Here is a 21976-nt window from a genome sequence, read left to right on the forward strand (position 1 = left end):
AAGCACAGAAGATCTATGACAGTTGAAAATTAATAAATTGAAAACAGTTATAGTGTAAACAACACAACTTTAGCAAAGGTTTAATCCCATTAGCAAAGATAACAAATTCTGAAAGCAGGAAACAAATTACAGAATAAACGTTTTTTATCTCAGTCAACTATAATTCTCACAGCTCTGCTGAGAGAAATTACCTCCCTCAAAATAAGTTTTGAAGACCCCTGAGCTCTGTAGAGATGAACCGGATCATGCAGGAAATACAATGAGCTGCTGACTGAAATATTTGATCCGTAGCAAAAGCGCCAAAAAACGGCCCCTCCCCCTCACACACAGCAGTGAGAGAGAACAGAAACTGTCAGAAAAAAGATTAAGCAACTGCCAAGTGGAAAAATAGTGCCCAAACATTTATTCACTCAGTACCTCAGCAAATGAAAACGATTTTACATTCCAGCAAAAACGTTAAACATAATTTCTAGTTATTAAACAGCTTTATGTAATTCTTACAGTGTAATTCTAGTGAAGTACCATTCCCCAGAATACTGAAGTGTAAAGTATACATACATGACATTATATCGGTATGGCAGGATTTTCTCATCAATTCCATTGTCAGAAAATAAAAGCTGCTACATACCTCTATGCAGATTCATCTGCCCGCTGTCCCCTGATCTGAAGTTTACCTCTCCTCAGATGGCCGAGAAACAGCAATATGATCTTAACTACTCCGGCTAAAATCATAGCAAAAACTCTGGTAGATTCTTCTTCAAACTCTGCCAGAGAGGTAATAACACACTCCGGTGCTATTTTAAAATAACAAACTTTTGATTGAAGATATAAAACTAAGTATAATCACCATAGTCCTCTCACACATCCTATCTAGTCGTTGGGTGCAAGAGAATGACTGGGAGTGACGTAGAGGGGAGGAGCTATATGCAGCTCTGCTGGGTGAATCCTCTTGCACTTCCTGTTGGGGAGGAGTAATATCCCAGAAGTAATGATGACCCGTGGACTGATCACACTTAACAGAAGAAATATATATATATATATATATATATATATATATATGACATAGATAGTAAATCTATTGGGGAAGGGACAAACTAACAACAAATGTAATAGTATGGAAACAATTTTCTTAAATTCTATACACATTTTTAGAAAGGGTCTCAAACACATGAATACAAGGCTCAAAATAATTAGTCTTAACTCAGGCAAGCAAGATATCATATTTTCTTCTTTTAAAAAGTCCCTGTTGCATTATGAAGATCCACAGGGAGATGTAACTATAGAAAGGCCAGTGTATAAACATTGATTGAGAGTAAGGTAAGCTGAGACAACTGTGTCTCAAGTGAAAAAAGGACTGTAGGTTTGACCCAAAAAACTATTATTGTAATGCTTGATGGACCATTAATGATCAACAAAAAATACCTAGTCAAATCTGTTGTATATAAAGTGCATACACATGAGATAATTAAAGTAGTGACTATCAGCCCTTTTTAATAGCAATTAATGTTATACCTATTGTATACATAGTACAATACACAGAGTGCACACAAAATGGTTCTTTCCATCTGTGCAATTTATACCTTTAAAATGAATGTCAATTTTGATGCTAAAGTGCCCGTTTTTTAAAAATATGATTAAAAACAGGGGCATTTTAATTCATCAAAATTTACATTTCACTCCTGTTGAGAAAAAAACTTACCTTTTAATCTTTACAGCAGCTCCAGCTTCCTCCGCCCGTCGCAAAGCCTCTTCCTGGGTCTAAAATGAGGAATCTGGCTTCCTCCAATCACGGGGTTGAATCAGACACTGATTCCCCGGAGGGGGGGGGGGTAGCCATGATTGGAGGATGACCTCTCCATCATTTCTGACATCAGAAATGGCTTGCAACGACCGGAGGAAGCTGGAGCTGCTGTGAAGATTAAAAGGTAAGTTTTTTCTCTCAACAGGAGTAAAATGTAAATTTTTATGAATTAAAGTTCCCCTGTTTTTAATAGAATTTTTAAAAACCGGACACTTAAGCATCAAAATTGACATTCACTTTAATATTCACAAAATATGACATTTGAATATTCATAGTAACATGGCTTGTTTCCTTACCCGGCAAGGACAACTCCATCACATGAATGTACATCGCACAAGACCTTCCCCAATTCATAGTGCAGTTGACTCACGGCACCAATACGATTCTGAAGTAAATCAGAAGAAACATTAAGTTAATTTTTACCCCCAAAAGACAATATTTCCATGAAATGTCAAAGTCCATCATGTGGGTATTCAAACAAGAACCTTCAAAAGTAAGTCCTTCAGTATGGGAAGAACTGTAGTACTAAAACCTTCAAGAGTAAAATCGCATACCTTTAGTTTCCAAAGAACCACATTTGTGGCAGTACTAAGAAAATAAAATGGAAAGGACTTAAGTAACTAAAAATGTTTAACGGACTTCATTATACTCAAGTTATAAACTGGACAACTGCAAACCCACAACAATACAATTACATTTTTTTTTGTTTTAATACTCTACAGGGCTCTAATTTGTTACAGCATACAATTTTAAGACTACTGACCCTGCACTATTACTTTGTGTTTAATCCCTGCAAAGGGTTTAAACACACAGTAGAAGTGCTGCTCGGGACCTGCAGAGCACTGAAAATTATGATCTGGGGCTGCTTGGCGTGGGGAAATAAACTATATTTGCGTGCATTAAAGCACAAGACTCATACGGTCTCACATACACACCTTGAGAGAATGCTAAGCAGTAATGCTGCCAAATAATTGGGCAGTTTTAAAAAAGATTTAAAAGTTTATCAGAAAAAATAATAATTTATACTTACTTGATAAATTCATGTCTTTCATGGTGAGAGTCCACAATCCATTACTCCTGAGAATTACTCTCTTACCACTAGGAGGAGGCAAAGATTCCCAAACCCCTAGAGTTCTATAAAACCCCTCCCACCTTACTATAAACTAGTCTGCCATATAGCTAAGCAAAAAAAGATAGGAAAAATAATAAGAGCAAAAAAAGGAGCAGTAAAAAAAAGAAGGTGCAAAAAAGAAAAAATTGAGCTACCAACAGAAAAAAATAATAGGGTGGACTCTCACCATAATGAAAGAAATTAATTTATCAGAAAATATGTTTTTCTTTCATACAGGTGGTGAGAGTTCATGATCCATTATTCCTGGGAAACTAATACTCAACTTCAGTTACCAAGAAGGATCTGGCTTAGGATGTGGTGGTATCCATATGTGTGGGGTGAGACACTCCTGGGCATTGCTTATGGTTGGTGCAAGAGGAGAGAATGACACTTCCCCTACTGCAGCATTTTGGATTCCCCACTTGGGGAAAGTTTAGTTACAAGTTACACATGAGAATCACAGTGATGTGGTGAAACCTCTATATTTTACTGCAGCATCCTGTGTTAGGGAAATTTCAATTCTTAAAATGAGAACTTTCCTACATTCCTAGTGCTCAAAGTTGAGTTAAAGACCTTTTTTTTAAAACCTTTCCTGAGGCCAAATTTTGAGGATATCTTAACTAGAGCACAGGTGAAATAATCAGCAGCTTAGTAAACATGGTTATTTTACTTGCTCTCATTCAAGGTAATCCTGAAAACCTGGCCTGTTGGGGAGGCCCGAGGACAGGTTTGAAAAACAGTGGGTTAAAGGGACAGTTTAAAAAAAACAAAATTTATGCTTACCTGATAAATTTCTTTCTCTTGTGGTGTATCCAGTCCACGGGTTCATCCATTACTTGTGAGAAGTATAATCCGTTTAGCTTATGAGACTGCTGGCCAGCAGCCTCCTGAAAGAATTACAGCTCATTCCACTAGAGCGGTAGCTTCCACATGGGCTTTTAAAAATGAGGCCTCTGTTGAACAGATTTGTAAGGCGGCGACTTGGTCTTCGCTTCATACTTTTTCTAAATTCTATTCTCCTTCCCAACAGGAAGTTGCAAGAGGACACCTACAGCAGAGCTGTCTATATAGATCCTCCCCTAACTGCCACCCCCAGTCATTCGACCGAAGACAAGCAAGAAAAAGGAGAAACTATAGGGTGCAGTGGTGACTGTAGTTTAAAAATAAAAAACACCTGCCTTAAAGTGACAGGGCGGGCCGTGGACTGGATACACCACAAGAGAAAGAAATTTATCAGGTAAGCATAAATTTTGTTTTCTCTTGTAAGGTGTATCCAGTCCACGGGTTCATCCATTACTTGTGGGATACCAATACCAAAGCTTTAGAACACGGATGAAGGGAGGGACAAGGCAGGAACTTAAACGGAAGGCACCACTGCCTGCAAGACCTTTCTCCCAAAAATAGCCTCCGAGGAAGCAAAAGTATCAAATTTGTAGAATTTAGAAAAAGTATGAGGCGAAGACCAAGTCGCCGCCTTACAAATCTGTTCAACAGAGGCCTCATTTTTAAAAGCCCATGTGGAAGCTACCGCTCTAGTGGAATGAGCTGTAATTCTTTCATGAGTCTGCTGGCCAGCAGTCTCATAAGCTAAACGGATTATACTTCTCACAAGTAATGGATGAACCCGTGGACTGGATACACCTTACAAGAGAAAATAGATAATCCCTTTATTACCCATTCCCCAGCTTTGCATAACCAATGTTATTATATTAATATACTTTTTAACATCTAAAACTCTAAATCTCTGCCTGTTTTTAAGAGTCATTATGTGTACAAGAATATTTTTGATTGTATTGTATTTTAATTGTCATGCCACATGTGCATGTCAAAGGTTGGCAACTTAAAATATAACAGGCTTTTAAAAATTTAAATCCAACAGGGTTGATAGACATAACGCAAAAGTGATTTAAAAGCCCCACAGAAATCATTAACCCTTTGTACTATGTATGTGAAAAAACAAAACTATCAGAACACCCAGATTTTTAGCATTTGGAGAATGCTACATGCATAATTTTCTTACTTTGGCATGAGACAACTTTTACAACAAAGTAGATCATGACTCACTAAAGTACGGGTACCCCCGAGCAAGATGAAAGGACCATGGAGCTACTAGAGCATCGATAAATTCTGCCTGCAGATCCCTGGGCCTTGCAAAGTACCTAGGAGGTTTGTTGTTCAACTGAGAGGCCATCAAATCTATCTCTGGGAGACCTCAAAGATCCACAATCTGATTGAAAACATCAATGTGACCATTCCGTTGGATGCAGGGATTGATGACTGAGAAAATCTACTTCCATATTGCTCACCCGTGCATGCCTATTCACCAAATGGGTAGAGTGCATCAGTGCATCTAACAATAGCGCTTAAACATGCGCAGCATTGCTCATCAACCACAGGTTTTCCAGATTTGGTTTACCCCAGAGAATTGAATACGATCGGGAAACCCACTTCACTAGCAAAGTGATGACAAAAATGTGGAAAATATTAGGGGTCAAAAGAAAGCTCCATTTTGCATATAAAGCTGCCTCAAGTGGTGGGGTAGGGCGTTACAACCAGTCCATTGTGAAAATCCTCAAAAAGTTTGTGAGTGAAACGGGTAAACGGGTAAAGACTGGGATGTAAAATTACCTCTAGTCCTAAAGGCATTAAGATCAACTCCAAGTGGTGCTACTAAGATGTCACCTTTCGAATTGATAACTGGTAGAATAATGGTTCTACCTCAGCATCTACTGTACCGTACATCAGACCAGAACTTGATAGATGCTGCCAATACACATCAATATGTGGAGAACTTAAGGCAGCACCTGCAATATGCTTTTGCATTTGCTCAATGGAACATAGAAAAGTCTGCAACTGCCGCTAAAACCTATTATGATCGCAAAATTTCCAAAAAGGAATATGAAATGAATGATAAAGTTTATCTTTATAACTTTGGAAGACATCAGGTTAAGGTAAAGAAATTGCTTCCAGCATGGAAGGGTCCTTTTGTCATTACTGACAAAATATCTCCAGTTGCCTATAAAATTAGGATACCTAAAAATTATACTTTTATGGACAAATGGGTCCATATTAACCAGTTGCGAGCGTGCCATCTGAGATCTCAACTACAAGTCATAGAGGGAGAATTAAGTATCATATCCCCAAATGCACTAAAGAAATATAGTCAAAAATAACAGACACTCTTTTTAAGACTGTCTATGATGCATACTGTCAGTACACTCACCAAGCACCACTGACTTTAAGCCAATTCAAATACATGTGTCCTACATATATTCAAAATTGGAAGCATAATTTATGTCAAGGTATTGCTGAGCGACATTGGATAAACTGTGCATGTATCACATAATTTAATAATTCCATTGAGCTAATATCTACCGGATATGAACTGATTTGGCTGTAACTACAGCAGACCCCCCCCCCCCCACTACCTTACACATCAAAAGAGAACATTTGTCTCATTATTTCAGCACAGACCCCTGGGGTGATGGAGACAAGATTCTGTGTTTTGGTGGAAGATATGCTCAGAACCCCAGGATATGGTCAGTTAACAGATACATGTGAAAATCACCATGATATTCACTAGACCCTTTTTGAAGATCTAATACAAATTCTCATCTGGAAAGGCTGCTGGCTCAGATAACACATGGGAAGCACATTCTCAGATAAATTACTTGTGCCTAATTTTCATGTAGTTTAAGATACTCAAATGAATATATATTCAGACATATATTATATGTGAACATATGAATCTTATTGTCTATGCCTAAGAAGAGTAATATGGGAAGTTGAAAGCCTGAAAGTTAAGATTTTAACATGTCTTAAAGGGAACCAATTTTTTTCTTTCATGATTCAGATAGAGCATGCAATTTTAAGCAACTTTCTAATTTACTCCTATGATCAAATTGTATTCATTCTCTTGGTATCTTTATTTTAAAGGCAAGAATTTAAGTTTAGATGCCGGCCCATTTTTGGTGAACAACCTGGTTTGTCCTTGCTGATTGGACAGCACCAATAAACAAGTGCTGTCCATAGTTTTGAACCACAAATTGGCTGTCTCCTTAGCTTAGCTAAAACCTCCTCAAATAACAGACGGAGGTGCTCAAGCTTAAACCTGAAGGATACAACTTCAGTATCAGCAGTAGGAATTACACTGAGTCTGAGATTTCACCCTCAGATGCTATTGAAGGATCCTCCTCCTCAGGCTTCTGGGAGGGGACTCGGAAATAGCAACAACTGCATCAGTAACCTCACCGACTGGATGTCTACATTTCCTCTTGCGCTTCCCCTGCAACATGGGAAAGGCAGATAATGCATCAGAAACCGCAGAGGACATGAGAGAAGCGATGTCTTGCAACATAACTCCAGGGGGAGTTAGAGAGGAAGCGCAGGGCACTGCATGTGTGGGCGATACAAGTTGGGACGCTTGAGGAGAATGTATATATTGAACATTGTCATTAGACTCCTGAACAGTATCCTCCTTGGAGAATGAAGGCTCATAAAAAAGTATATCCCTGTAATTTAAGGTTCTCTCAATGCATGAGGAACAGAAAGGGATTGGTGGTTCCACATTAGCAAAGTTTCCTGGTCCATGCTGACTCACAATGGATTCAAATATCAAATAAAAGGTTTACATTTTTAAACAAATTTTAAAGCATAAAAACGTTACTGTCGCTTTAAATTTTAAACAGTAACTTTTTTAATTACCTACCTGCCTGATGACACCGGTCTATTCTGAGCAGGAGCCGAATTTCTAGTTAACGTATCTGGAACTCAGGGATGTCAGATTAAAGAAACTGAATTCCGTTTCAAAACACGCATAGGATAAGCGCAATGCGTATTATAGAAACTGAAGCTGCACTGCTTCCCCTTCCGAACAACAGGAAGTACAGGCAAAAAGGCAAGCAACACAAATTGCTGCCTCCTCTACATCCGCCCATCGTGGGCGTCACACAAGTATTCTCGGCAAATTTTTAATAAGTGAAACCACCGGGAGAATGGAACCACCAACATGCCTTAATAACATTTTTAGCCCCAGTGCCTGCGTCAAACTGTCTACACAAAAGAGTTCAAACACCCCAATCAGCCAATAGTATTTTTCCTACCTTAATTCCAATTGGCTGATAGAATCATATCAGTCAATCGGAATTCAAGGGACGCCATCTTGGATGACGTCATTTAAAGGAACCTTCATTCTTCGTTAGGACGTCGTTTGAAGAGGATGGCTGGATGAATGATGGCTGTCGTCTGGATGAAGCCTTCTGCCGTCTGGAGGACCTCTTCTGCCCCGATCGGATGAAGACTTCTGCCGTATGGAGGACCACTTGTGCCCAGCTGGGTGAAGACGGCTCAAGGTAGGGTGATCTTCAGGGGGTTAGTGTTAGTTTTTTTTAAGGGGGGATTGGTTGGGTTTTAGAGTAGGGGTGTGTGGGTGGTGGGTTTTAATATTGGGGGAGTATTGTATTTTTCTTTTACAGGTAAAAGAGCTGATTACTTTGGGGCAATGCCCCGCAAAAGGCCCTTTTAAGGGCTATTTGTAATTTAGTATAGGGTAGGGAAATTTTATTATTTTGGGGAACTTTTTTATTTTATTAGGGGGATTAGATTAGGTGTAATTAGTTTAAAATTCTTTTAATTCTTTTTTTATTTTCTGCAATTTAGTGCTTGTTTTTTTTCGTAATTTAGTTTATTGAATTTAATTGTAATTAATTGTAGGTAGTTTAGGTAATTAGTTTAATGATAGTGTAGTGTTAGGTGTAATTGTAACTTAGGTTAGGATTTATTTTACAGGTAATTTTGTACTTATTTTAGCTAGGTAGTTATTAAATAGTTAATAACTATTTAATAACTATTGTACCTAGTTAAAATAAATACAAAGTTGTCTGTGAAATAAATATAAATCCTAAGCTAGCTACAATGCAACTATTAGTTATATTGTAGCTAGCATAGGGTTTATTTTATCGGTAAATATTTAGTTTTAAATAGGATTAATTTATTTAATTATGTTTAATTTAGTTTAATTTAAATTATATTTAAGTTAGGGGGGTTAGGGTTAGGTTTAGGGGTTAATACCTTTAATATAGTAGTAGCGACGTTGGGGGTGGCAGATTAGGGGTTAATAAATGTAAGTAGGTGTTGGCGATGTTAGGGACAGCAGATTAGGGATGTCCGGTCGGCAGATTAGAGGTTAAATAATTTTATTATAGTGTTTGCGATGTAGGCGTTGGGCTCGGTTTAGGGGTTAATAGGTAGTTTATGAGTGTTACTGTACTTTTTAGCACTTTAGTTATGAGCTTTATGTTCCGGCGTTAGCCCATAAAACTCTTAACTACTGACTTTTAAATGCGGTAGAAGTCTTGACAGGAGAGGGTCTACCGCTCACTTCTTCCAAGACTCGTAATACCAGCGTTAGGCAAGTCCCATTAAAAAGATAGGATACGCAATTGACGGAAAGGGATTTGCGGTAGCCTTGAGTCGCGGAAGAAAAGTGAGTGGTAGACCCTTCCTGCCTGACTCGTAATACCAGCGGGCGTTAAAAAGCAGCGTTGGGACCTCTCAACACTGCTTTTTAAGGCTAACGCCAAAATCGTAATCTAGGCGTTGGTTTTTACCAAGTCCCTAAGGGACAGTAGAATACAGATAGCTTTCGAGAACCCAAATTGTCTCAACCGCTACTATTAAGAATAAAAGTGATTGGAATACTTGAAAAAGGTCACTGTATAAGATACAGTATGATGTTTTAGAAATTCTAAAGGACAGGACATCCAGCCCAATATATATATATATATATATATATATATATATATATATATATATATATATATATATACACATATACAGCAAAAGACTAGGTGTCAGCGCCCTTCTTCTGTGATCATTCAGGACAAGGATAACTATACAAAGCTGTGGGGTAATATATCCCCTATCATCACACACTTACTTCTATATACCTCAATCTGTATGAGGGAAGTAGCCGCCGAATATTCAAAGAAGCCCAGCTCGTTGATGTCTCCAAATCCGTAGTGTAAAGAGCAGCAAACGGAAAACAGTTGTTCAGCTATGCATATACTGAGGTGTCCACACAGGATATCCACAGGATACTTCCTTATATCATCTTTCGTTCGTCTCAGTATATATTAATGAGAGAAAGAATGGGAAATAGCCACAGATAGTGAAGTACGTTTTATTATAAAAATCACACAAAGCATAAGTAATAAAATTCCCACTCACAAGTCTGACCTTAATCAAATGAGGTAAGGTTAAAGCACACAGCATAAATTATGCATAAAATCAAGTGGATATCGCAGCAGTGAACCACCTCAGAGTTACATTAAACTCCAAGTGCAGTAGTACAACGTCCCTGACGCGTTTCAAAGTTACCTTCTTCCTCAGAGGATAGAAGTACAACTTACATGTATGAGTTTAAAAAGCAGCTGTTCAAAGTAAAGAGCGAAATCTCTAGATGCTAATTCGGTAAATTTCGCCGCTGCTGATTGGGCATTGAGTCTCATAATGTGATTGGTTAACCCACGTCATGTGTAATAGTCACGTGACCGCAACTCTTAAGAAACAGAAATATTTAAGGTGGACAGATCGCATACCTGATAAACAACACCCAATGTACAAAGAGCTATATATCGGGACTAGCAACTAGACAGTCTTACTACTTTATGAACACATATAGCTGTTAGATCTTAAAGAAATCTCTGTGCATATAAAATCTATTTAAGACTATAGACAATTATATAAATGTGAATACACTATTATATAAACACACATTTAAAACACTTTAAAACCAACTCTAACACTGGTACTATTCCTAAAACAGGTAATAGACATAACTACAACTACAGAAGGGGAAATCAAGAGCCAAAAAATAGAAATAAATATAGTCAAAAAGGTTTTCAATCTGAATATAAATCACAGTCACAGAATTATCCTCCATATGAACATCACTATATGAAAGGATATAAACAACAAAGTAAAAATAAAACTAATAAACAGCAACATTTTTTAGACACAGGACAAAGAAATGTCCTACATCAGATAGATCAAAAAACTATCAGACCACCAGAAAGACAAATATTTTATACTCCTGTACAAACACTTCAGTGGAGAAGAGTTCCACAACAGCAAAAAAGAAGGCTATAGGAAGAAAGAGAAGATGCAGAGCCGGTAAGAGGATTCAACTCAAAAATAACAAAATCAGTTATATATTAGACAGTAAAGATAATGAGACTATAAAAAATGTAATCTCTCCTCCAGAACCTTTACAGATAGAGAACTTAATATTCTAAAGAAAGGTCTTTCTTTTGTCCCTACTAAAGGACCAAACTCCTTTGATTTATTTGTAGATCTGCACAAATTCATTAGGAAATTGATCTTAAAAAGGCATCTAGATACTATTTTAACTCTAGAAGAACTAGCTAGTATTAATGTAACATCAGAAGAGCCCTTAATAGAATCTGATCAAATAAGATTGATTTATGGGTCACATACTCAGTTTAAACCTCCTTCTACATTTTTCCCGGTTCATTCAAAAGGGAATTTTATTACTGTTTTTGCTAATATGGTAGAGGAAGATTTGAATGAGTTATGTAAGACCTATAAAATCAAAAAGGATAATCTGTCTTTAAACAATAACAGACTTTGGATTCCTTGAATAATGACAGATATATTATAATAAGGGAAGCAGACAAGGGTGGGGGCATTGTTGTATAGGATCGGGTTGATTACCTAACAGAAGCTTATAGACCTCTGAATGATACAGCAACCTATAGAAAACTAACCTCGGATCCAACAGAGGTATTCCTTAGAGAATACAAATCACTTCTGGATTCGGCCAAATACCATAGTATTCTAAATAAGAATGAATGGAAATTTTTAGAACATAACATTCCAAAAATGGCGATATTTTACCATATACCCAAAATTCATAAGCATGCAACATGCCCTCCTGGTAGACCTATTGTCTCCGGGATAGGCTCTTTAACTACTAAATTTTCAGAGTATGTGGATATGTACTTACAACCCATTGTACCTACTTTGAGATCGTATCTACGGGACACTCCACACACTATAAAAAGAATTTCAGCCATCGAATGGGAGCCCAATTTTAAATGGGTGACCCTTGATGTAAGTGCACTATATACAAACATTCCTCATACCCTAGGTGTAGAAGCAATAAAATTTTGGTTGAATTCTCGAACCACTTTAAATAATCTACAGAAAGAGTTTCTTCTAGAATCAATTAAATTTATTCTGGAAAGAAATTATTTCTGTTTCAATGATGAATTTTACCTGCAGGTTAGCGGAATGGGCGCTAAATTTGCCCCCAGTTTCGCTAACCTGTATATGGGTTTTTTGGGAAGAGTTTCATATTTGGGAAAATAACCCATTCTCCAAACATATAGTAACTTGGATGAGATTCATCGATGGTATTCTGTTAACTTGGAATGGAGATGATGAAACTTTAAGGAATTTTATTACTTATATTAATAATAATTATAATTTATCATTTACCGACAAAATGGATCTAAATGAAATTGAGTTTTTAGATCTAACTCTGTTTCACAAACACAACAAGGTACTGACTAAATTATACAAAAAACCTACAGACAGCAATGGTTATTTAAATGCCAAAAGCTGCCATCATCCCAGTTGGGTTAAAAATATACCCTATGGCCAGTTTCAGAGGTTGAGACGAAACTGCAGTAGATTAGAAGATTTTGAATCAGAAGCAGTTCTGTTGAAAAATAAATTTGCAATAAAAGGGTATCCCAAAAAGATAGTAGAAAATGCTTATAACAGAGCATCAAATCTGGATAGGAAGGTTTTATTAGGGCGCGATACAAATTTAATGTTAGGCGATAATAAACAGGATACAAATATATCCATAAAAGGTCCTTATTCGGATAGTAATAATAGAAATAATAAAAATATAAATAAAAATAATATCCCAGAAGTAAATATGATAACCACATACAGTGACGGAGCACATGATATTAAAAAGATACTTCGTAAACACTGGCATATTCTAAAGAAAGATGCTTTACTGGAGGATATAACAGCTAAAGGACCTAGCATTATTTTTAGAAAAAATAAAAATTTGAAATCAATTCTTGCTCCGAGTAAATTAAAGAGTCCTCAAAAGAATATAAATTGGCTGGAAAAACAGAATTTTTTGCTTACCTGATAAATTACTTTCTCCAACGGTGTGTCCGGTCCACGGCGTCATCCATTACTTGTGGGAATATTCTCCTCCCTACAGGGAATGGCAAGGAGAGCACACAGCAAGAGCTGTCCATATAGTCCCTCCCAGGCTCCGCCCCCACAGTCATTCGACCGACGGTGAGGAGAAAAAAAGGAGAAACTATAGGGTGCCGTGGTGACTGTAGTGTATAGAGAAAGAAATTTTTCAAACCTGATTAAAAAACCAGGGTGGGCCGTGGACCGGACACACTGTTGGAGAAAGTAATTTATCAGGTAAGCATAAATTCTGTTTTCTCCAACATTGGTGTGTCCGGTCCACGGCGTCATCCATTACTTGTGGGAACCAATACCAAAGCTTTAGGACACGGATGAAGGGAGGGAGCAAATCAGGTTACCTAAACAGAAGGCACCACGGCTTGCAAAACCTTTCTCCCAAAAACAGCCTCAGAAGAAGCAAAAGTATCAAATTTGTAGAATTTGGCAAAAGTGTGCAGAGAAGACCAAGTCGCTGCCTTACATAACTGATCAACAGAAGCCTCGTTCTTGAAGGCCCATGTGGAAGCCACAGCCCTAGTAGAGTGAGCTGTGATTCGTTCAGGAGGCTGCCGTCCGGCAGTCTCATAAGCCAATCGGATAATGCTATTCAGCCAGAAAGAAAGAGAGGTAGCAGTTGCTTTTTGTCCTCTCCTCTTACCAGAATAAATGACAAACAAAGAAGAAGTTTGTCTGAAATCCTTTGTTGCTTCTAAATAGAACTTTAAAGCACGAACTACATCTAAATTGTGTAACAAACGTTCCTTCTTTGAAACTGGATTCGGACACAAAGAAGGAACAACTATTTCCTGGTTAATATTCTTGTTGGAAACAACTTTTGGAAGAAAACCAGGCTTGGTACGCAAAACAACCTTATCTGAATGGAACACCAGATAGGGTGGATCACACTGCAAAGCAGATAGTTAGAAACTCTTCTAGCAGAAGAAATAGCAACCAAAAACAGAACTTTCCAAGATAGTAACTTGATATCTATGGAATGTAAGGGTTCAAACGGAACCCCTTGAAGAACTATAAGAACTAAATTTAGACTCCAGGGAGGAGTCAAAGGTCTGTAAACAGGCTTGATTCTGACCAAAGCCTTTACAAAAGCTTGTACATCTGGCACAGCTGCCAGTCGTTTGTGTAACAACACGGATAAAGCAGAAATCTGTCCTTTTAGAGAACTCGCTGACAACCCTTTATCCAAACCCTCTTGGAGAAAGGAGAGAATCTTAGGAATTTACTCCAGGAGAATCCCTTGGATTTACACCAACAGATATATTTTTTCCATATTTTATGGTAAATCTTTCTAGTCACAGGTTTTCTGGCTTGAACCAGAGTATCTACCACTGAATCTGAAAACCCACGTTTGGATAAAATCAAGCGTTCAATTTCCAAGCAGTCAGCTGCAGAGAAACTAGATTTGGATGTTCGAATGGATCTTGTACTAGAAAATCCTGTCTCAAAGGTAGCTTCCATGGTGAAGCCGATGACATATTCACCAGGTTTGCATACCAAGTCCTGCGTGACCACGCAGGAGCTATCAGAATCACCGAGGCCTTCTCCTGTTTGATCCTGGCTACAAGCCTGGGAAGGAGAGGGAACGGTGGAAACACATAAGCTAGGTTGAACGACCAAGGCGCCACTAATGCATCCACTAGAGTCGCCTTGGGATCCCTGGATCTGGACCCGTAGCAAGGAACCTTGAAGTTCTGACGAGACGATATCAGATCCATGTCTGGAATGCCCCATAATTGAGTCAACTGGGCAAAGACCTCCGGGTGAAGTTCCCACTCCCCCGGATGGAAAGTCTGACGACTCAGATAATACGCTTCCCAGTTGTCTACTCCTGGGATGTGAATTGCAGATAGATGGCAGGAGTGATCCTCCGCCCATTTGATGATCTTGGATACCTCTCTCATCGCCAAGGAACTCTTTGTTCCTCCCTGATGGTTGATGTAAGCTACAGTCGTCATGTTGTCTGACTGGAATCTTATGAATCCGGCCTTCACTAGTTGAGGCCAAGCCCGGAGAGCATTGAATATCGCTCTCAGTTCCAGGATGTTTATCGGAAGAAGAGACTCTTCCCGAGACCATAGACCCTGAGCTTTCAGGGAATCCCAGACCGCGCCCCAGCCTAATAGACTGGCGTCGGTCGTGACAATGACCCACTCTGGTCTGCGGAAACTCATTCCCTGAGACAGGTGATCCTGATTCAACCACCAACGGAGTGAGTCTCTGGTCACCTGGTCTACTTGAATCTGTGGAGACAAGTCTGCATAGTCCCCATTCCACTGATTGAGCATGCACAGATGTAATGGTCTTAGATGAATTCGAGCAAAAGGAGCTATGTACATTGCTGCAACCATCAATCCTACTACTTCCATGCACTGAGCTATGGAAGGCTGCAGAATAGAGTGAAGAACTTGACAAGAGTTTAGAAGCTTTGACTTTCTGACTTCTGTCAGGAAGATCTTCATTTCTAAAGAATCTATTATTGTTCCCAAAAAGGGAACTCTTGTTGACGGAGACAGGGAACTCTTTTCTACGTTCACCTTCCACCCGTGAGATCTGAGAAAGGCTAGAACAATGTCTGTATGAGCCTTTGCCTTGGAAAGAGACGACGCTTGAATTAGAATGTCGTCTAGATAAGGTGCCACTGCAATGCCCCTCGGTCTTAGAACCGCTAGAAGGGACCCTAGCACCTTTGAGAAAATTCTGGGAGCAGTGGCTAAACCGAACGGAAGAGCCACAAACTGGTAATGTTTGTCCAGAAAGGCGAACCTTAGGAACTGATGATGATCTTTGTGGATAGGAATATGTAGGTACGCATCCTTTAAATCCACGGTAGTCATATATTGACCCTCCTGGATTGTAGTTAAAATTGTTTGAATGGTTTCCATTTTGAACGATGGAACTCTGAGAAATTTGTTTAGAATTTTTAAATCCAGAATTGGTCTGAAAGTTCCCTCTTTTTTGGGAACTACAAACAGATTTGAGTAAAAACCCCTGACCTTGTTCCACAGTTGGAACTGGGTGTATCACTTCCATCTTTAACAGGTCTTCTACACAATGTAATAATGCCTGTCTCTTTATATGGTTTGAAGATAAGTGAGACATGTGGAACCTTCCCCTTGGGGGTAGTTCCTTGAATTCTAGAAGATAACCCTGAGAGACTATTTCTAGTGCCCAGGGATCCTGAACATCTCTTGCCCAAGCCTGAGCAAAGAGAGAGAGTCTGCCCCCTACTAGATCCGGTCCCGGATCGGGGGCTACCCCTTCATGCTGTTTTGGTAGCAGCAGCAGGCTTCTTGGCCTGTTTACCCTTGTTCCAGCCTTGCATTGGTTTCCAAGCTGGTTTGGTCTGGAAAGCGTTACCCTCTTGTCTAGAGGCTGCAGAGTTGGAAGCCGGTACGTTCCTGAAATTGCGAAAGGAACGAAAATTGGACTTATTCTTAGCCTTAAAAGGTCTATCTTGTGGGAGGGCATGGCCCTTTCACCCAGTGATGTCAGAAATAATCTCTTTCAATTCTGGCCCAAAAAGGGTCTTACCTTTGAAAGGGATATTAAGCAATTATGTCTTGGAAGATACATCCGCCGACCAAGACTTTAGCCAGAGCGCTCTGCGCGCCACAATTGCAAACCCTGAATTTTTCGCCCTAACCTTGCTAACTGCAAAGCGGCGTCTAAAATAAAGGAATTAGCTAACTTAAGTGCGTGAATTCTGTCCATGACTTCCTCATACGGAGTCTCCCTACTGAGCGACTTTTCCAGTTCCTCGAACCAGAACCACGCCGCTGTAGTGACAGGAATAATGCACGAAATAGGTTGAAGGAGGTAACCTTGCTGTACAAAAATCTTTTTAAGCAAACCCTCCAATTTTTTATCAATAGGATCTTTGAAAGCACAATTGTCCTTAATAGGAATGGTCGTGCGCTTGGCTAGAGTAGAAACCGCCCCCTCGACCTTAGGGACTGTTTGCCATGTGTCCTTCCTGGGGTCGACCATAGGGAACAATTTCTTAAATATAGGAGGAGGAACAAAGGTATGCCTGGCTTCTCCCACTCCTTATTCACTATGTCCGCCACCCGTTTAGGTATCGGAAAAGCATCAGGGTGCACCGGGACCTCAAGGAATTTGTCCATCTTGCACAATTTTTCTGGGATGACCAGATTGTCACAATCATCCAGATTAGATAGCACCTCCTTAAGTAATGCGCAGAGATGCTCTAATTTAAATTTAAATGTCACAACATCAGGTTCTGCCTGCTGAGAAATTCTTCCTGTATCAAAAATTTCCCCATTTGACAACCCTCCCTCACTGCCACTTCAGATTGGTGTGAGGGTATGACAGAAAAATTATCATCAGCGCCCTCCTGCTCTACAGTGTTTAAAACAGAGCAATCGCGCTTATTTTGAAATGCTGGCATTTTGGATAAAATATTAGCTATGGAGTTATCCATTACTGCCGTCAATTGTTGCATAGTAACAAGCATTGGCGCGCTAGAAGTACTAGGGGTAGCCTGCACGGGCCTAACTGGTATAGACACAGAAAAGATGATGTAGACCTATGTCTACTTCCTTCATCTGAGGAATCATCCTGGGCAACTTTACTATTTGTGACAGTACTGTCCTTACTTTGTTTGGACGCTATGGCACAATTATCACACATATTTTAAAACATGATCTATCTGAAGGTACAGACATGTTAAACAGGCTTAAACTGGTTGATAAAGCACAAAAACCGTTTTAAAACAAAACCGTTACTGTCTCTTTAAATCTTAAACAGGGAACACTTTATTACTGAATATGTGAAAAACTATGAAGGAATTATCCAATCTTTACCAAATTTTCACCACAGTGTCTTAATGCATTCAAAGTATTGCACCCCAATTTTCAAGCTGTTAACCCTTAAAATGTGGAAACCGGAGTCGTTTACCATTTTAACCCCCTTACAGTCCCAGCCACAGCCATTGCTGCGACTTCACCAATCCCAGGGGGGTATACGATACCAAATGAAGCCTTCTAGGAACGTTTTTAGTGAATTCCAGACCCTCACACATGCAGCTGCATGTACTGTACTCAAAAGTAACTGCGCCCCCAATGTTATAAAAGTGTGAAATTCAGAATATCGTCCAGATAAGGTGCCACCGCAATGCCCCATGGTCTTAGAACTGCCAACAGAGACCCCAGAACCTTTGTGAAAATTTTGGGTGCTGTGGCCAGACCGAAAGGAAGAGCCACGAACTGAAAATGTTTGTCCAGAAAGGCAAATCTCAGGAACTCTGAGAAACTTGTTCAGACTTTTGAGGTCTAAAATAGGTCGGAACGTTCCTTCCTTTTTGGGAACTACAAACGGATTTGAATAAAACCCCTGTCCCTGTTCCAGTACCGGAATGGGACATATTACTCCCATGGAGGAGAGGTCTCCTACAAAATGTAATAACGCCTCTCTTTTTATCTAGTCTGCAGATAATCGAGAAAGAAGAAACCTTCCTCTGGGGGAAGAATTTCTGAACTCCAACTGATACCCCTGAGATACAATTAATAGTGTCCAGGGATCCGGAACATCTCTTATCCAAGCCTGGACAAAGAGAGAAAGTCTGCCCCCTACTAGATCCGGTCCCGGATCGGGGGCCGACCCTTCATGCTGACTTGGTAGCAGCAGCAGGCTTCTTGGATTGTTTACCCTTGTTCCAAGACTGGTTGGGTCTCCAAGTGGACTTGGTTTGTGAATAATTCCCTTCCTGTTTAGCGGAAGAGGGAACACCCTTGAAATTTCGAAAGGAACGAAAATTACTCTGTCGCCCTCTCTGTTTGGACTTTTTATCCTGAGGCAGGAGATGACCCTTGCCTCCCGTGATTTCAGAAATAATTTCCTTCAAGTCAGGCCCGAACAGGGTCTTCCCCTTGTAAGGAATAGCTAAAAGCTTAGACTTGGATGACACATCCGCAGACCAAGAATTCAACCATAAAGCCCTGCGTGCTAAGATGGCAAAGCCCAAACTCTTAGCCGCCAATTTAGTAATCTGCAGAGAAGCATCTGTAATAAATTAATTAGCTAACTTAAGAGCTTTAATCCGATCCTGTATCTCTTCCAAAGGAGTCTCTGTCTTAAGAGACTCTTCTAGAGCATCAAATCCATATGTCCTTAAAAGCACAACTATCCTCGTTAGGAATAGTAGTCGGTTTGGCCAGGGTAGAAATGGCTCCCTCCACTTTATGGACCGTCTGCCAAGAATCCCTAATAGCGTCAGCTATAGGGTGTCAGCTATAGGGTACATCTTTTTAAATACGGGCGAAGGAGAGAAGGGAATGCCTGGTCTCGCCCATTCTTTCGCAATAATCTCTGAAGTCCTCTTAGGAACAGGAAAGACATCTGAGTAAGAAGGAACTTCCAAGTATCTGTCTAACTTACTCAATTTCTCTGGCGGAACCACTATTGAGTCACAGTCATCCAGAGTTACCAACACCTCCCTCAGTAATAAACAAAGGTGCTCAAGCTTAAACCTGAAGGAAACCACATCAGAATCAGTCAAGGGCAAAGCACTCCCTGATTCAGAAAGTACTTCCGCAATCGCCATCATAGTATCAGAGGTAGTATTGACTACATAGTTGTCCTTTCTTGTACGCTTGCTGTGCGATATGGGAAAACTGGATAACGCATCAGAAAGTGTAGAGGACATCACTGCAGCAATGTCTTTTAATGTAATTGCTGCAGAAACTGGTGAAATACATGGCACCGCTTGAGCGGGCTGTGACGCTTGGGGAGAAAGCTGCGGCATACTTTGCCTCTCATCTGTAGAGAAGCATTCGCCTTAGGCAAAGGTTTATCCAAAAAAAAAATGTGGTCTCTATAATGTTAGGCCCTCTCACAACATGAGGGACAAAAAGGAACCGGAGGTTCCACAGTGGCATCCAAACACATAGAGCATGTTACAGTCTGGATATCATCTGAATCCATACTAACAGAAAGCAGGGGAAAAAAATTATTGGTCTTGACTCTGTTAAATTATATAAATTCACAATTTTATGGCCAAAATGTACAAAAAAATATCAATTTAGCTAAAGGCTTGTCAGTATAATGTGATCCTGACAAGACACTGTCTCTTTAAAAAGTAAAATGACTAACAATTTTTCTGATGCACAGAAATCCGTTAACGAACTTCTCAAAACAATTTGACCAACAGCACTTCGCCTCAACAGCTCTGCTGAGGCGCCTACCTGCCCCCACGGTTCACCGACCACTCCTAGGCACAATCCGGAACTTAGCCAACAACACCTAAGACCGCATGCTTTAATTTGCAAACCATGCAGTCGAGGCGTTACTCGCAATGTCTCCACGAACAGCCGGTGACTTCCGGAAGAGAAGAACGCTGCGCGGCTACTGACAAAGTGCGCCAAAGCAAAACTCCGGCCATCGTGGGCGTCGCACCTAAAATGATCCGAAACCATCGGAGAAAAGTGTACAAACACAAGCCGTAAACCGGAGTCCATTAACAAGACTCCGGCAACATACTCCCAGCGTCTGCCCCAAGAGCACTTGACAGTGACCTGCAGGGAAGCCCTACCCAGTAAAAGCACATAGTTAAACATTACCAGTGTTTCTAGGTCTGCATTAATAAAGGCCAGTACTATCTGATAAATCATATATTCGTGTCGGTTGACATAGTTCACATGAGAACCCACACACTGTTAAATAGGGAAGCCCTTTCCAGGAGCCCATAGTCCCCAACAGATTAGAAGTGTACAGCCAATTCTGAGATATGCCAAAAGCCTCAGAAAATAAAAGACTGCACTTACCTCTATGCTGAGCGACAGCATGACAAGTCTCACATCAAGAGGTCTTCTCCCTCCTGCAGCTCTGTGAATACAGAAAGGGCCTTAGTTAATATCTGCTAAGACCATCAACAGAAGGGCAGCACTAGTATGGGAGGCGCAGTGAGAGTTAATCTCACCAGTTCCCATTGATTTAAAGTCACCTGTAGCTCTACTCTAGAGGCTGACAAAGAATACGGCTACACCCTATAGTAAAATAGCACTCACTGGTACCATTTTAAAAATAATAAACTCTTAATAGAAGAATCTAAACTAACACCTCACTTTACCTCTTCCTATCACTAACACAGGCAAAGAGAATGACTGGGGTGGGAGGGAAGGGAGGAGCTATATATATACAGATCTGCTGTGGTGCTCTTTGCCTCCTCCTGCTGATCAGGAGGCGATATCCCACAAGTAAGGATGAAATCCGTGGACTCATCGTATCTTTAAAAAGAAATTGTTAATGCCTCTAAAGAGGCCCCACTGGTTGACTTATTTCATAATTTATGACTTGACTAAATCCCCTCACTCACTTCGTTCTAATCTTAGTCCCTCCCCCACAAAGTGTAGCCCACACCAGGTGGACTATTTCCACCTCATATTTTCGATACACTACCTTGACTTAAGTGTTTGACTTACTCCCTCTTCCATCTCTCTCCCACTCCCCTCCTTACCACACTTGAGGCCACTAACTGACAAGACATCAACCCGCATCTCCCTTCTTTCCCCCTCTATCCTAGACTTGGATTCCAAGAAAGAGATAAGAGAATGAATCGCCTTAGAATCCTCACACATAATACCAGAGACTTCAATTCTCCCTTCAAACGTAGCCTATTACCACAACCCTGACAACTTATTCTTCCAAGAGACTCACTGGCAGTTAGATACTCCTCATAGATTACACTCACGCTCTTACACGACCATAGAACACTCCCCTTTTATAAAGAAAGCCAGAGGAACGGCAGTACTGATACATAATTGGATAGCGTTTGAGCAAATACA

General features: G+C 40.0%; 1 protein-coding gene across 1 annotated transcript in view; it reads right to left on the bottom strand.

The window, feature by feature from the left end:
- Nucleotides 1–21976, bottom strand: part of FBXW8 (F-box and WD repeat domain containing 8) — a 527093-nt gene that overhangs the window by 285946 nt on the left and 219171 nt on the right. Inside the window, exon 4 of the mRNA XM_053701689.1 lies at nucleotides 2098–2186. Within this exon, the coding sequence (XP_053557664.1) occupies nucleotides 2098–2186 (89 nt within the window). The remainder of the gene's footprint in view (nucleotides 1–2097; nucleotides 2187–21976) is intronic.

The sequence above is a fragment of the Bombina bombina genome, chromosome 2, assembly GCF_027579735.1.
Source record: "Bombina bombina isolate aBomBom1 chromosome 2, aBomBom1.pri, whole genome shotgun sequence".
NCBI classification, from domain to species: Eukaryota; Metazoa; Chordata; class Amphibia; order Anura; family Bombinatoridae; genus Bombina; species Bombina bombina.